General features: G+C 52.1%; 3 protein-coding genes across 3 annotated transcripts; 1 reads left to right on the forward strand and 2 right to left on the reverse strand.

The window, feature by feature from the left end:
• Nucleotides 1–3,047: 3,047 nt before the first annotated feature.
• On the forward strand, nt 3,048–4,783 carry ANOM_011143 (nucleobase cation symporter-1 family protein; the record flags this gene model as incomplete). The annotated part of the gene is made up of 4 exons (XM_015556399.1): nt 3,048–3,180; nt 3,232–3,866; nt 3,955–4,617; nt 4,676–4,783. 4 exons carry the CDS (start codon nt 3,048–3,050, stop codon nt 4,781–4,783), a joined length of 1,539 nt encoding a protein of 512 aa, XP_015402955.1.
• A 339-nt stretch (nt 4,784–5,122) lies between these two features.
• ANOM_011144 (IPI1/TEX10 family protein) lies at nt 5,123–6,272 on the reverse strand (the record flags this gene model as incomplete). The annotated part of the gene is made up of 3 exons (XM_015556400.1): nt 5,123–6,042; nt 6,102–6,174; nt 6,225–6,272. 3 exons carry the CDS (start codon nt 6,270–6,272, stop codon nt 5,123–5,125), a joined length of 1,041 nt encoding a protein of 346 aa, XP_015402956.1.
• Nucleotides 6,273–8,610: 2,338 nt separating this feature from the next.
• On the reverse strand, nt 8,611–11,275 carry ANOM_011145 (nitrogen regulatory protein areA; the record flags this gene model as incomplete). Its single annotated transcript, XM_015556401.1, has 2 exons — nt 8,611–10,792; nt 10,857–11,275. 2 exons carry the CDS (start codon nt 11,273–11,275, stop codon nt 8,611–8,613), a joined length of 2,601 nt encoding a protein of 866 aa, XP_015402952.1.
• Nucleotides 11,276–15,241: the final 3,966 nt, after the last annotated feature.

The raw sequence follows: 15,241 nt of genomic DNA on the forward strand, positions 1-15,241 counted from the left end.
GGGACTCCGGGTTTAGTGTCTCCAGAAGTACATGAGCTGACCGGATGTGTCTGCTGTATATTGCTATTTCAGCGGTTATGAGGGTAATGAAGTCATGGATTGCAGGGTATATGTACCTGCCACAGTGAAATGTGGGCATATTTGTAGATAGTGCCTGTTTGTGTTTCCAGGTATCCAGAAATCCAACCTGCCTTGCTTTGTTCTGAATACTCTGGGCGAATTAGGTGCCCCGCATCCTGCGGCCATATCAAACACCCTGTAGAATTCGTCTTGGTACTGCGCTTCGACAGGCCCAACGTCAGCCTTCGTAGCCGTGATGTCAAGATGGAAAGTGGATGACCAGGTGTAGTCTAACAGGAGACACTTACGTTGCTTTTAAGTGGCGTAAGATAGCCTCACTGTCGGTTGGCACCTTGGGGATATCATCCTCACAGGGGAGCTCAACAGCGAGCAGCTGAACCAAGAATGCTAAAGCCAACTAGGTACCCGATACCACCCGGCTGGATACACTCGCGATAGCATAGACCAGTGGTGCCAAGAAAGAAAGTTCAAAACACGTACGCTATGCTTTCTAGCTCGGGGTAGAAGTTATCTGGTCAAGCTGACTCTTGGCGTCAATATCAGCGCCCTTCAAGCAGTATCTTGATAATGGTCCTTTAAGAAGGCATGAGAGCTCGACTTGTACTGACTGCCCTCGGGGTCATTAGGGAAACCCCAGTGGGGTCTTCTGAAGCTGTGTTGAACTGCACAAACAGACAGAAACAGAAACAAGAAAAAAGAGCTGCTGTTGCAGTTGTATTCGACGTCCACGTCAGGAATCTCCCGTAGCTACTCATTACGGTCACCAAGCCATATATCCTGGCGCAACCAGACGTCATCGGCCATTGCCTCCAACGCGGCATGCGAAAAGACATAGTCGCTCTCGCCTGCATTCGGTTCTCGAAGCCACAATTCCTCGAACTGGATATGCAAAGAGGGGTCCTTGATGAGAATTCTGCTCTCGTTTCTTTGGTAAAAATTGAAGTTTCTGAGCTTGATTGTCTCATAGCTCGCTCGTTGAAAGTCCGCAGGGTTCGTCTATGGTTGCTTCCAAGGCGCAAATATAGATTGACACATGCTGAGAAGAAGCTAGGGATATGCTGGTCTACCACATACCCTGATTGCACTTCTGACCCAGTCCACCAGAAATGCATCCAACGAACGGCAGAGACTCGCCCTGGTCGCGGCATGCAGAACACTCCTCGCCGAGAGGTGGCTGTGCCCCAGTGGACAGAACTAATAACCGGCTCGTGGATTAACCGCCGCTCTCGGCCAGACAGAGGTTGCGAACCTGTCCAGTGGGCCCAATTCGATAATGTCAAGATCGTAGAGATCATTGCGGGATCCTGGCTAGTCGAGATAATAATCATGGAAAATGTTAATAAACTCTTGCCAGTGGGACGAAATTGTAGCAGGACGATTTGTGGTTCATATCTGAGACCGGTGATCGTGTTGGAAGCTGAGTATTTATACTTTGGTGGTTTGGCGTTCGTGATTTGCGAGGCCTCATCAGTATGCAGTATTAGGCGAGGGCAGACAAGGCCAGCGTACACCTCCCTAGATCCTCTTCCTCCAGGAGACCTGGTAAGCAGCCATCCACTTTACCTTAGGACTCGGTTAGTGTCTAGTAAGTTCATGGACGACAGTATAGGCTCACCAGTAACACGGCATCAAAGTACGAAACATCGCGGTAATATGCTTAAGTATTCGGAGTCACAGCACCCAAGGCTCTTTTCGCATCTGATGCAAAATCCTCAAGCCACTCCATGTGTTTTCCCCTGGACCATAGTCTGACAGGTTTGTTCTGTAGAGGCTTCAAGGAGGCAATGATGTGACGTCTGTGGCCTGGTCAGGAACTGGTTCTGCCTCTGTGCCGTGGACAGGTCGGCTAGTCGATGTTCCTATATCACGTCTATATCCTCTTGTTCATCAGGCAATGGGGCATGAATTAAGGGAGTTGCGGCTAAGATGCCGTTTCAATCCTACACTGTTCTGCATATGGGTTCTGGGCTGTCATTTTTCGAAAAGCAGTGTTCTTGGATATTATTCCAGTTCCGTTGGATGTAGAGTACTTGAACGGTGCCATGGCCCTTGTTGGTTTAGATATCAAGGCCAACTCTTTATGAAACGTAGTACTTGAAACCACAGGTAAAAGGAAAATCATAGTGAGATTAAGTAACCTCCATCACTTAGTCCTGTCCTACGTAAGTAAGGAGTACAACAACCAACAGTCTTGAATCATATCGTTAGGCAGTTCGAGTGTGGAAGAGACGAACAGTTGCGGGTAGCTGACTGCTTATATACCCATCTAGCCGGCTGCGTTCAGAGGGTCAGTGGCAGAATTCGTCATCTGACGGCTGTCTTCTTTCACTTCCTGGCTCTCGAAAGGAAGTGAAGCTCTATATCATGAGAATAGACCTTCACTGGGAGATATGCTGAGATCAGCTATCTATTCCAGATGCAGTTTTGATATATTGGGAATTGAGCCATTTCCGGGTGAATAAACTGTCAGCAACCATGCCAAGAATATTATACTCTCGGTATCAAGACGTTTAAGAGTTAATCACCAGGATTAGGGTTATCAACAGACGCTTATCAGACTTTTTCCTCGTGGCCATAGCGGCCAATGACGGGCATGAAGGGAGCCGGGATGCTGCTGCAGACTTATCAGCTCACGATGGCCTCCTCATTTCCTTATCGGGCACACTCCCCTTTCCTCCTGCATACTAATGTCCCAGGATCCCTCCCTGTTATTTCTTCCAAGCCCATGCTACCCTCTTTGCGTCTCCGGGGTACTGCTGACGCCCCCTGCATACATCTCTGCCCACATCCATAGCACTATTGGCATTTCCTTCCTGCTTACAGCTGGGGTTGCATCGAGCCCTAATTGACCCCACCCCCTTGCATCGTGCATCTTTCGCTGTTGATCGTCTGGCTAGGTGTGGAATTCCACTACTGTTCCCTCTAACTTACACCCCTATACGTATCGACAGCCATTTCTCGCCGGAATGAAGCTCCGACCTCATCTCCGCGTCCAACAGTCCCGATCAGCCTTCGCAGAGGGAAATACCCGATGGACCAACCTAGACCTGGACCCTGTCCCCCGCCATCTCCGCAAATGGGGACCCATGAGCTTCATCTGTATGTCTCAGTGACCCTGCCAAAACCCCCCCAGGACTAACATTTCCCCAGCATATTGGATCTCCGACGCCTTCAACGCGGCCACCTGGCAATTCGCCAGCAGCATGATGGCCGTGGGACTCGGCTGGCGCGACTCGCTCATCATCGTCGCCATCTCCTTCCTGATCATCTCGTTCGTCATCGCCGGAAATGGCGCCGTGGGCGCCATCTACCACATTCCATTCCCGGTCATCGCCCGCGCCAGCTGGGGCTTCTGGGGCTCGTACATCGCGATCGTGTCGCGAGTCATCCTGGCGCTGTTCTGGTTTGCGATCCAGAACGTCAACGGGGCGAACGCAGTGCGCGCCATGATCGGCGCCATCTGGCCCAGTTTCCTCACGCTCGAGAACGGCATCCCCGAGAGCGAGGGCATCACGACGAACGGCATGGTGTCGTACCTCATCTTCTGGCTCGTGCAGTTCCCGTTCCTGTGCTTCCATCCTAATAAGCTCCGCTGGCTGTTCATGGTCAAATCCGTGCTGGTGCCCATTGCCTGGATCGCGATCTTGATCTGGGCGTTTGTCGCCGAGAGTGGCGGCGGGTTGCTCCATCAGAAGGCGACCGTCTCCGGGTCGAAATACAGCTGGCTCTTTCTCGCCAACATGACCTCCGTACTGGGGAACTATGCCACGCTCAGCGTCAACCAGGTAGGTACCACAATCGATCCCTTCCCTGTTCCCCTACCCGAACCTCTTGTATAAAGAATCCCAAAACTAACCCAAACAACCCCCCTAGTCCGACTTCTCGCGCTACTCCCGGGTCAGCGCAAAATGGCAACTCCTGTACATCCCCATGCTGCCCATAATCTTCACCTTCCTCTCCTTCATCGGGATCGCAGCGAGCAGCGCAGGGCAGGCACGATACGGCGGCCCCATCCCGTGGGACCCGATCGACCTAATCAGCAACTGGACGAGCCGCGCATGCCGATTCTTCGGCGCCTTCAGCTTCGCGCTCGCCTCCCTGGGGGTCAACATCTCGGCGAACTCCATCTCGGCCGCGAACGACCTGACGGCGCTGGCGCCGGGGTACGTGAATCTGCGCCGCGGCCAGATCATCTGCGGGCTGTTGTCGTGGTGTCTGGTGCCGTGGAAGATCCTGGCGTCCGCGGGGAATTTCTTAAATTTCATGTCTGCGTATGCGATCTTCCTGGGCCCGATTGCGGGGATCATGTTGGTGGATTTCTGGGTGGTGAAGCGCAGGAAGTATGATACTTTGGCGCTGTATCAGCGCGAGAAGAGCACGTATGCGTATGAGGGCGACTGGGGGGTGAATTGGAGGGCTGTGCTGGCGTTTGTGGTGGGTGTGGTGCCTAGTTTGCCGGGGCTGATTCATTCGGTTAATGGGAGCGTGGAGGTCGGGGTTGGTCTGCGTCCGTATCAGTTTGGGTGGTTGTTGGGGGTTTGTCGCCACGAGTCTTGTATATATGTTGGTGTCTGTGGTTTTTCCGGCGACGGAGTCCTTGGTCGACGTGGCGGTTATGGCGGAGGATGTTTACGATGCTAGGGAGGGGGATGTTGGGAGTACGGATGATCAGGAGGGCGAGATGGGGAAGGTTGAGTCTTAGTTTCTTTCGTTCTGTTGTTCTATTCATGGGTATATTCATTATTTTATTTTGTACATGCTGCTCGCTCTATTTTGGTTCCAAATGAAATGAATACATGTTCCTCATGTGCCGGAGTGGGAGGAGTCTATATCGTGTCCCTGTGAGCATCGTCGCTGCTATCGGCTGAGGCGCAGGCTGTGTAGTGGACTTGGAGACATGGTCTCACGCATTGACGGTGGAACAGCAACTGTGGTTGCTGGGATGGCCTGTTCGGCATGATAAATGGCACATCACAGCCCTTCAGATGACCATCGTCATCATGAAAGGAGCGCAGTATCAGATAAACGAATACCAGACCATTCACACCGCGATTCCCGTCCCATAAGCAACAGCCTCCTTCAACACCTTGCTCGCCCCAGAACTGGCCCTCCCCATCTCACCCCCCTCCTGCCTCGCGTTCTCCAAGCCCCGCTGAATAGCCCGCAAAAACCGATTCGCAAAGACCCGGTACCGGTCCTCCCACGTCTCATACATTTCGCCCTCCTCGTCCCTTGGCTGTCCGAACAAATTCAGATAAGCATATGGCGCCGCCGTGTCGGGAACCATATGCACCGCCGTCTGACAGAGGGGAAACTCCCACCCCGCCACACCTCCAGAACCCAGCATATCCACATCCTGTGCTTCTGTGGCGGGCGCGCCAATCCCCGCATGCAAGAACTCGGCCAGTACGATCAGCACCTTCATCATTGGCTGGCCCTTGGTACCTGCTTTTCCGAACGAAGCGCGGTTCGCTGACCACTTGGCTGATTCCTCCGTGTGCCAGCCCAGGACGGAGAGGAAGCAATTGAGCGTTTTGATCCAGCCGCCGGCGCTGGAGACGACTTCTGTGCCTGCGATTTCGACGAGCCAGGAGAGGACTTCCACGGAGGAGACGCGGACGTCGGCCGCGAGGTGGGTCATGCCGGCGCGGATGTACGGGAGGAGTTGGGGGACGTGGTCACGGATGTCTGATTGCGGGAGAGCGCGAAAGAGTTTGAGCAGCTGGGTGCGCACGCCCGTGTTTGCATCGAGGATGAGGGGGAGGAGGGAGGGGAGGATGACGCTGACTGGTTGCGGGAGGGGAGAGTTGACGGGTCGCGAGCTGATGGCGGTTGTGAGGTGGGCGAGGGAGTCGCGGCGCTGGGAGTCGGATTTGGAGCTGAGGAGGGAGATGTGGTGTGTAAATTGTGTGTTCGAGGTGGGGGCGCTTAAGGTGAGGGATTGTTGGTTTAGGACGATTCCTGGGCTGGTCAGTTGGATGATTCTTTTCTCTCCGGGTGGTGGTAGAGATAAGGCGAACCTTTCGATTTGAAACTGGTGTCGGTGAAGTTCTCAGGCTTGCCTTTGGCTTTGCCGACTTTGAGCTTGGCTTTCTGTGTTCTGTTAGCTTATGTCTGGTTATTTTGGCAAAAGAATGGCTGACCGTGAAGTCTTTCTGCTTTTCCTTCTTTTTCTTCGCGCTGGATCCCATGGTGGAGGTTGCTGTGGTAGTGCAGTCGTTAATCCAAGTAATTGTTCTTATACGTATAAAGTTCTGTTTGTAGTATAGCAATGCACAGTAGGACCAGCTGTCCTTGATATAGAGTCAATTGAGCGAGGAAATAATTGATGCTGAGATATTTGCTATCTTCAATTATTTTCGATATCACCACGTGATTATGGCTTTGTCATGTTTATGCCTCAGGTATAAACTTACCCGATTTGGTGTGCAATAGCCCGAAGCTCGGTATTGACTATTGTATAAGGTAAGAAGTATAGCAAACCGTGGTTTCTTGGTGAGAAAGAGCTGGCTTATCGTATTTCTAAATACCGATATTACAGAGTACATCTGCTAATACGTCAAACACTGCTTCGCTTCAAAGTCCTTCCATGAAACACGGACATGGTACAGCAGCATGCTGAATCTTGTAACTATATCGAGATCAGTCCGCGACTATGTTCCACAGCAATTCTAGATACCAAGAAACCAAGAATGAATATACCTAGAGCAAAACCTCCCTCAGTTACAGGCCCAACTTCGGACCGAACCGAGCCAGGGCTACGGTGCAATACGCTGCCAACAATCATAGAGCGCATCCACAGAAACAGAACTAAGGATTATATAGCTTTTTTTTTAATCTCCAAATGGCTAGTTAGAGCACTTTCCACTAACCCTTTTCTCGAACTATCTCATTGATCTGAAGAGCATACTCGAGCGTCACCCTTATGATAGAACAATATGACTCCTCGCAGCCAATGAGGGGGCCAACCTCATCTTTATTCAGTCTCCCGTGGCCATGGTACTTCTCACAGTCCATTATATATCACATTTAACTTATATCAAGGCTTCTCTGTATTCAAACAGAATTTTACTCACCATAGATTAGCGGGACTAGGGTCAGACTCCTCTAATGTGCGCCACTGGGAGCCAATCTGAGGAAGTGTCAGACTTCCACTTCGCACTTCGCTAGGACAAGCCAGATAAGCAAACCTCAGCTAGATCAGCATCATTGCGACCAGCTAGTGTCTATCTGTGCGGGGAAATGAGGCAGTGGTACAGGTACCACTCCAGTATGGTGCCGGAGCAGACCAGATAACTATTTCATTAATTATTCTCTACAGCATCCAAGCGTGGTATATATCTACTACGGACGCACGGTGCTGACGCCAATAAAGTGACAAAACATCAGTATTAGCACCGTTACCCTTACCATCCGATCAAGAATATGGCGGAGCAAACTTTACAGCTGCTACTTGTGAAGGGCTGACATGGATTATTAGTACGATGACTGCGCACACAGTGGTATATACTAACTAGAACGCAACTCGCCGTATGCTAAATATATACTACAATATCTTGCGGTTGGGATCAATGCTGTATCTTAGTTTTACTTTACGGTGGGCTCTGATTATAGTTGCTATTTGCAATAATGTATCCATTATTGTCATTAAATTTTTTTTCTTGTTCTATTGTGCTATTGTTCTATTCTCTACTTAGGCTGTTCCGGGTGGGGTTGTTGTGGAACATACCTATTTTAAGCTTATATTTTATGACGTCAATTTACGAGGCTAGTATATCCTTATTACTCTGAAGACTACAAGCTAGTGTCTGTATATATGGAGACTGGGAACTATGCCTTAAGTCTCAGTGCATAACATAATATACATCTACTGCTGCGTAGTGGCTGACTACTTGAAAATATAAAGCTTATGCATGTTCGACAGTTGGCTACACCTACAATGGATACAGACTCAGACGGATAAGTAGAATCATGCTGTACCAGATACATACAGCGTCTATGGACGGTGACAGAAAACACAAAGCAGAGATGCGCACTTCTGCCCGGCCCCCAAGCCTTGAACAAGATCAAAAAAAACAAGAACACAGCAGCAGTGAAGAATCAGAACGAAAACGAAAACAAAGGCCGGGGTCCGGACAGACGCGATTGTATCAAGCATAAATCAAATCAGCCAAACAAACAGGAAGCCACAACAGAACCACAAGACAAGCTGTGTATCGTCACAGCGGAGGATTCGGTCGCTGTTAGATCGCAGACTGGAACAGATCAAACCCCGAAATAACAGAACGAAATCCCTCGTCATGTCACCATTAAACCAGCGTAACCGTCGGAGTGCACCTTGTCGTATCTCATTAAGTGCATCGCGGGCCACGTCATCTAACACCTCTCGTCTAGCGAGATTCCATTGGTTGCAGTATTCATCATGTCTATCGGTCATGGCGTAGCATCAACGGTGGGAAAATAAAGGGGAGGGTTCAAAAAAGATATTAAGAAACGAGTGTAGAGAAGGAGAGAAGTAAGCGCGGCCGTTTACAGACTCATGGTCAACCACTCCCATTCCTGACTAGCTCCCTGGCCTCCAGCAATGCTATGGTTCGCCGGATTGGCTGCCGCCGGTGGCATGGCGGGCGCCAGCGGTACCACCTTGGATCGGCCGCCCGCAGACTTGTTAGCCTCGTCCATGTCCATCTCCGAGGCTTTTTCCAGCCGTCGTTGACGTTTCGGGGCGGCCGGGACCGGGTTGCGCGTCTGGCCCGTGCCAGGGGAGGCGGCTGCGGAGGGAGCTGCCTTCGGAGGAGCGGCGGCAATGGGTACCACCCCATTCGACCGCCCCGCGGCAGCACTAAAGCCGGCGGGAGGGGATTCCGAGGAAGTCCCGTTCTGAGCGCGGCTCGACGTTGGAGTCGTGACGGATGCCTGCTGCACCGAGTTCTTGCGGGCCGTCTTCTTCGACGCACGGGATGTGCCGACCGCCAAGCTGTTGGCACTGCTGCGGTTACGCTTCTTGATGACGTCCGTTTTCAGGGACAGTGGACGCACGACACCGTGCAGTTTCAAAAACAAACCGCAGGCATTGCAGAGTGGCTGGCCCTCCGGATTCCGACGCCACAGCGGAGTCGTTTGGGTGAAACAGTTCGTGCAGGTGGTAGGTCCGTTGCTACCCTGATCACCGTTCTTGCTGCCCCCAGGACTGGCCGGGCGAGACGGAACGGCGCTGCTCAGTCCGGACTCCGGTGGGGTATTGGGAGACGTATGGGACGTATTGTTATTAGAGTTCATGCTTTGGCGCAGCAGCTGGGCCGTGTTGGGGGTGGACGTGGTGCGGGCAATCTTCTGCCGACGAGGGTCCTGCTCTCGGTTGCGCACCTCACTGACCGAAGCCACCGACCCATGAGTGCGACCCAAACTGCCACCATGATTCCACTCCTCGGGGGTGTCCATCATGTCCGTGGACCCAATGGTCACATGCTTGCGATGCTGGGGGCCAAAGCCCGGCAGCGAGTGGAAGGAGCCCGGGAACTGCCCATCCCACTGCATGCCCGACGAGAATCCGTCATTCTCGTCTCCAAATTCCGTCGGCATCGCCAGACCAGCCCGCTCCGACAGCTGATGGCCATCATCATCCTCGTTATCCGAATCGGCTCCAAAGGAGAACATGGGGCCACCATGGGAATTGCCGGTTGAGTAATTGGTGGCGTTCAACACCTGGGTGGGATCGACATGTTGCGGTTGGGGAATGGGGTAGCTCGGCGATTGCACTGCGGACGAGCTGGGCTGCTCATGGTTGTTCTGGTTGAACATATACCGAGGCTGCAGCGAAGCGGACAAGTTGGACCGATGCGAAACATAGTTCGGAATGCGGCGTTGGGTGCGCGCGTCGCCGGACGGCATATCGAAGTAAATGGAATGGTCCCCATCGTAGGCGGGCTGCGGGGTGGACGCCGTCGACTGGTAGCCCGATGGTGGTGGGGAGAAGAAATCCGTTGAGTTGAGGGATGACGCCACTGGGGTATGCGAATAGAGGTTCGCGAACGGATGGCCCGAGGCCATCGGAGACTCGCTGGGGGAGAAGGTGAATTGCGATTGGTAGGGGCCCGCCGAGGGCAAGATCGGATCGTCTCCCAGGCCGAACGTATCCAAGCCAAACGGCGCCCCGGGGGAGGTGTGGTTATGGTGATTGATCTGCTGGTGGTTGCCCTGGTGAAAGCCAAAGGCCGAGGACGGCGGATCCAAAGCATAATCGGGCACGCCGGTGGCGAGCTCCGGATCGTGGGCCAACATGGAGTTGGACACGGGCGGCACCTGCGGCGAGGATTCGGCCGGTCGCTTCCGGGTCGGCACCTGCAGCGAGAAAAACTGACGCTCGTCGATACTCGTCTTGCGCACGCGACGGGGGACGTAGCCGAATTCACTGTTCTTCCGCTGATCTTGTGCCGGGTGGTGGAATGAGGCCGGCACCGGGGTCGAATCTCTCAGTTGGTCTTTCCGGGATTTGATGGGAATGGCCGCGGACGCCGTGGAGTCGGTGTGCTTGGTGGCAATGGGCGAGGGGTGGTCCGAAGGAGATTCGAAGGGCACGATAAAATCGTCGAGGTTCATCGGGTCGGCGGTCAGGTCGGCCGAGTGAGGGTTACCAGTGGCAACGGGCGGGTCGGAAATGCGTAGTTGAGCGATCCCACTGGGGCCAGCGCTCCCGGGTCTCACAGGAAACCTTCACAGACACAAGGTTAATAATGAGCGGGCCTACCCCGTTCCTCTGCAGAGGGAGAACCTACATGGACTGTTGAGCACGTTCCCGCTCCTTGCGTTTCAAACTCATCGCCATCATCCGCCAGGTGAGGTTTTCCATACGCTCCTGGTTGGGCAACTGGGCCTTGGTCCTAGAATAGAGCCTCCATATTTGAGTCGCCAACGGATCTTGCCTCTGCATCTCATCTGGACTGTCGATGCCAGGCCGAGGCGCACCGGACCCCCATTCGGGGAAGAGCGAGTCTTGAAGTAGGCCTTCATGGGCCTGCGAGTCGGCGGGGCTGATAGGGGAGCCGAAAGAAAAGTCATCGGACAACTGCGAGGAGGTAGGAGGGATGTTGTTGGAGCGGTCAGCATCGGCGGACGAGTGGTGGGTGGTAAAGGTGGTTGCGGTTTGAGTCGGTCGCACGCCCCCAGGGCCTCGCCCGAGGGTCAACCCGGACATGTTCACCCTACTCTTTATTGGGAAGGGCGGGGGTCACGATAATAGGCGATAAGACGGAGGAGGGGAAGATCAAACAAGAAAAAGGGGGGAAAACAGGAAAGATAGGAATCACAAGCCGGATGGGAGAAAGAGATAAGGATGATTGAAAAGGTTCAAGAATCAGCCCGGCAAGCAATGAGAGTGGAGGGAAAAAAGAGCTCAACGTAGGAATGAGAGCGTCGCGGGCGATTGGTCCGTGGCGCAAGGACGAAATTCCAGTCTACCCGCCCTAAACGAACACTGCGTGCAGGATGGAGGATGCAGCAGTTGTTTTGGGTGGAAAAGAATCGGGAAGCTAGGATCTGAAGGGGGTCCAAGTCAGTTATAGTTTAGGCACTTGGTCTGAGATCCGTCACAGGAAGCAAATCCAAATCAAATTCCAATAATAATTAGTGGATGGGGTCCACCACCACTGCAATGGAGAAAAATAAAATCGGTAACGATAATAATCAATCTATCCCAAAAGGAAAAGGAACGAAAAGGAAAAGGAAAAGGAAGAGCCATTGGAGACGGACACGCAGCTAAAAAGTCGCGAGTGGAATGCATCAGTCCGTACCTATTGAAACTCACGACGACGAATGTATGTATGTCATGAATGAACCCAGACCCAGTTTTAATCGTTCGGTCTCCTCTCGTTGCCCCTCTTTCGTTGGTTTTTTTTCCCCTGGTTATTATTTGTCCAGATTGAAGATATGGAGTAGAATAATTTCTTTTCTTTTTCCTTTTTCCTTTTTTTTTTTCTTAGTACCGGGATGCTTCTATGGTATGGCTGACAGTCTAAGGGAAGAGAGTCAGTGCAAGAGAGAGGGGCTAGACCCTCTAGACGCACATGGCCGAATGAAGTAGAGCTTGATCGAGGAGCAATCCCAGATAGGAAAGTAAAATACCAGGAAAACAAAAAGTGATTCACGGGGAAGATACTGATGCGACGGTCAAACCGATGATATAAGAATAATACGGGGGAAGAGGGCGAGTAACGAGGGAGGGGGGAGGGAAAAAGAAGAGAGAGTGGAAAAGGAAGAAAGAGAGTAGTAGTGGATGATGGATGACGGACTGATTCTGGGCGGAGGAAACGGGCGTATCCATACGGAATCCATGATATCCATACGTACATCCCATACCCATACGGAACCAGTAATAATCCTGGGGAACTAAACATCCTTGCCTTTTCCAGAAACTCACGGCGTCAGATTTTCTGGTTCCCGCCCTAAGAAGAGAAAATCCGCGCAGGGATACTGCAGCCTCGTCTGAAATTAATTTCCACTCCTCCAATGATCCTCCCCTTCCGAGAGAGCGTTCATTCTTCTCGTTCCGACTCTTGTTTGGATGCTCCCATGCCTCTCCCAGCGGCAACTACTATGTGACCAACTCCAACCGACGCTGGCAGGATCGGGATGGATGAATGGATGTATCATGAATCATTAAAAATTATATTGCGTCCCCGCTGGAATTAAGTTCCTGGACTGAAACCAACGGGGAGACGACACCTGGAACACTGGTATTACCAGTACCGTACCGACCGACCTCTCGACTCGAGTTCCGGTGGCGACCCATTTTAGCTCGTGGTTTTAACGTTGTCGGGGATGTTTCTCGAAGTTACAGCACGCTAAAATGAAAATTCATCCCGTCAGGATTCTCTGTGCTTCATGAGAGAAAATGCTTGACATAATCATGATCGTAATTCGAATCCTTCGCATGTAACCATCCCCTGATCCCTGGTGGAGGGTGGACCACGATCCTGCCCTATATCGTTCGGAGCTATACACAAAAATGGCTCTAAAACCATTGAGCCTGATGTACTCCGTACCTAAGCATGATGAGAGACTTGCCAAACCACTACGTCGGAAATCTAAAGGATTGGCATAGTTATTTTAAAACCTAAACGGACCCATTCTTCCTAACCGACGGTTAAAATGCAACAGACGAACCAGCGCTAAACAGGAGGCACAGGCACGTATTAGTAGTACTTTTCCTTCATGAGTTTAGATCCAAAATCAAGGATTCCACTTCGGGACCCGTTCGGCCGTATTGGGGAGTTAAACTCCGCCAATGATCGCTCCGGATGGCCTGTTTCAAAGATTCACAAATAATGGACTGAGAACCAGACCCTCATCATCTCTGGTTGGTAGTCCACATCCCGAACGTCGTACCCATCCACCATCAGTGAGTCAAGGGCTGAAGCCGAGGAAGCATTCCGAAAGGCTCTTGAAATCCTTTGTTCAGGGACGGACAATGGTAACCAACGAAATGTCTCCCTGAATAATACCTGACTAACCCGCCGATAATGCGAGAATGAAGCTTTCGGCTTCTGACCGAGACAAAAGTCATCAAAGTAGACCAGACCAGAGAAGGGGAACAATCTCAACGAGGGATAGAACAAATATCGGGAACAGGCTCTTGAATCGCGGACCATGCGCCTTGCATGCATGCAATTACACAGACCATCGGGCCGACCTTGGGCTCATGGTCCCTGTCCACGGTCGACGTATAACAGCCCGTATTATGCATACAGGGGATATACTAACCTGTTCTCTCTCTCTCCCTCTCTTCCTGACTAGGGCCAAGGTACGCTTCCGGAGGATGGAATGGCCTCTCCGCTCATCGGATTCCTTCGTCCTATCCACTCCAGTCTCGACCGGAGCAATCAGCAGAGAGGAGACATGACAGACCGGCTAGATGTCATCGGGCACCGGCCTGCCAGAGAAGAATTGATAGCAGAGCAAAAAGGTCCATGCGCTACCGGCGGGGCGGACTCGATCAGAAGCCAGCACTCGGGCAACCCGTCTGGTCCGGACGAGCTCCGAAGACAGGAGCCTCTCTCCTTCGTTCGGCCCTTTCTTGGGATGATTACAAGACTGGAGCCACATGCACATGGCAGATTTAGAGTTTATCCTTAGTCGTCCTTGTTTCCATGTCTATCATGATCAAGGTCTCTGAAGGGGTACTTTTGTGTCTTGCCAAACCACATCACATCCGCTCATTGGTGGGTTTCAATGCAATGGTGCTAAGATGATGAATACTCCGGAGTAGAATGTAAACTTTTTCCAAGCTCCCCACGAAGCGATCGGAGTCTATGCAATGACATTGCCGAAATTATCGTTAATGCCACTGGGGCCCAACGACGGATTGGGAAACCAATGAAGCTGTATCAATTGGATTTTGTGAAGGATGCCTCGTCTCACCGGCGAGTTTCCATTCCTATCTTACCCGATCGTGTATCCATCCGGTTCCCGCCTGCGGTACGGTAAGTCTGGTCACCCCGTTTCACGTCTGTAACCGACCTGACGCTAGGGAAGTACAGGCCCGATGCCAATAGCCTCTTTTCGCTCGCTCATGCTAGACAGTCTACGCGGTTTACAGCCTCCTCTGTCCTATGATGTCTACGGGACGACGAAATAAGCAAGGGGCATCCACGATTCAAATGAATCCGGATCCACTCTCGGCGGGGTTTTGGTCGTCTTGTTCGAGGTAGCAACGATCGATCGTCGCTTCTGTCTTGTGCCTGGATGCCCTGTCCAGGGAGATGTACTTTCGTCGGGATTAATTTCAGCCAGACAAGTCTTCATGGTTGGTATCAAGCTGCAACGCTTGCAGTAGTTGCTCCATCGACTTGTCCTGCGATGTCGGATTGAGCCGATCGTAGTCAAGGTCAGCACCACCATGCCCATCGTACAACACGCAGGGTGGGTGTCGTGTAGACTCAGCGTACTCCGTAGAGAGCAAGATATGCGCACGAGCAAATCGAGCTTCACCCACTCCCCGGTACATCCTGGTATCCAGACGGACCCAGTTTGTCGAGGCGAGCATGCCAAGAGAATCAAAATAATCACGGCCGTTAAGAAAATGAGGCCGGCGCGGGATGACCAGGCATCGTGCATGCTCTGTGAACGGCAAATGTGCACTGAATAGCGGGGTAGCGACAGCTTT

This window comes from Aspergillus nomiae (genome assembly GCF_001204775.2).
Source record: "Aspergillus nomiae NRRL 13137 chromosome Unknown contig00385, whole genome shotgun sequence".
In the NCBI taxonomy this organism is placed as follows: Eukaryota; Fungi; Ascomycota; class Eurotiomycetes; order Eurotiales; family Aspergillaceae; genus Aspergillus; species Aspergillus nomiae.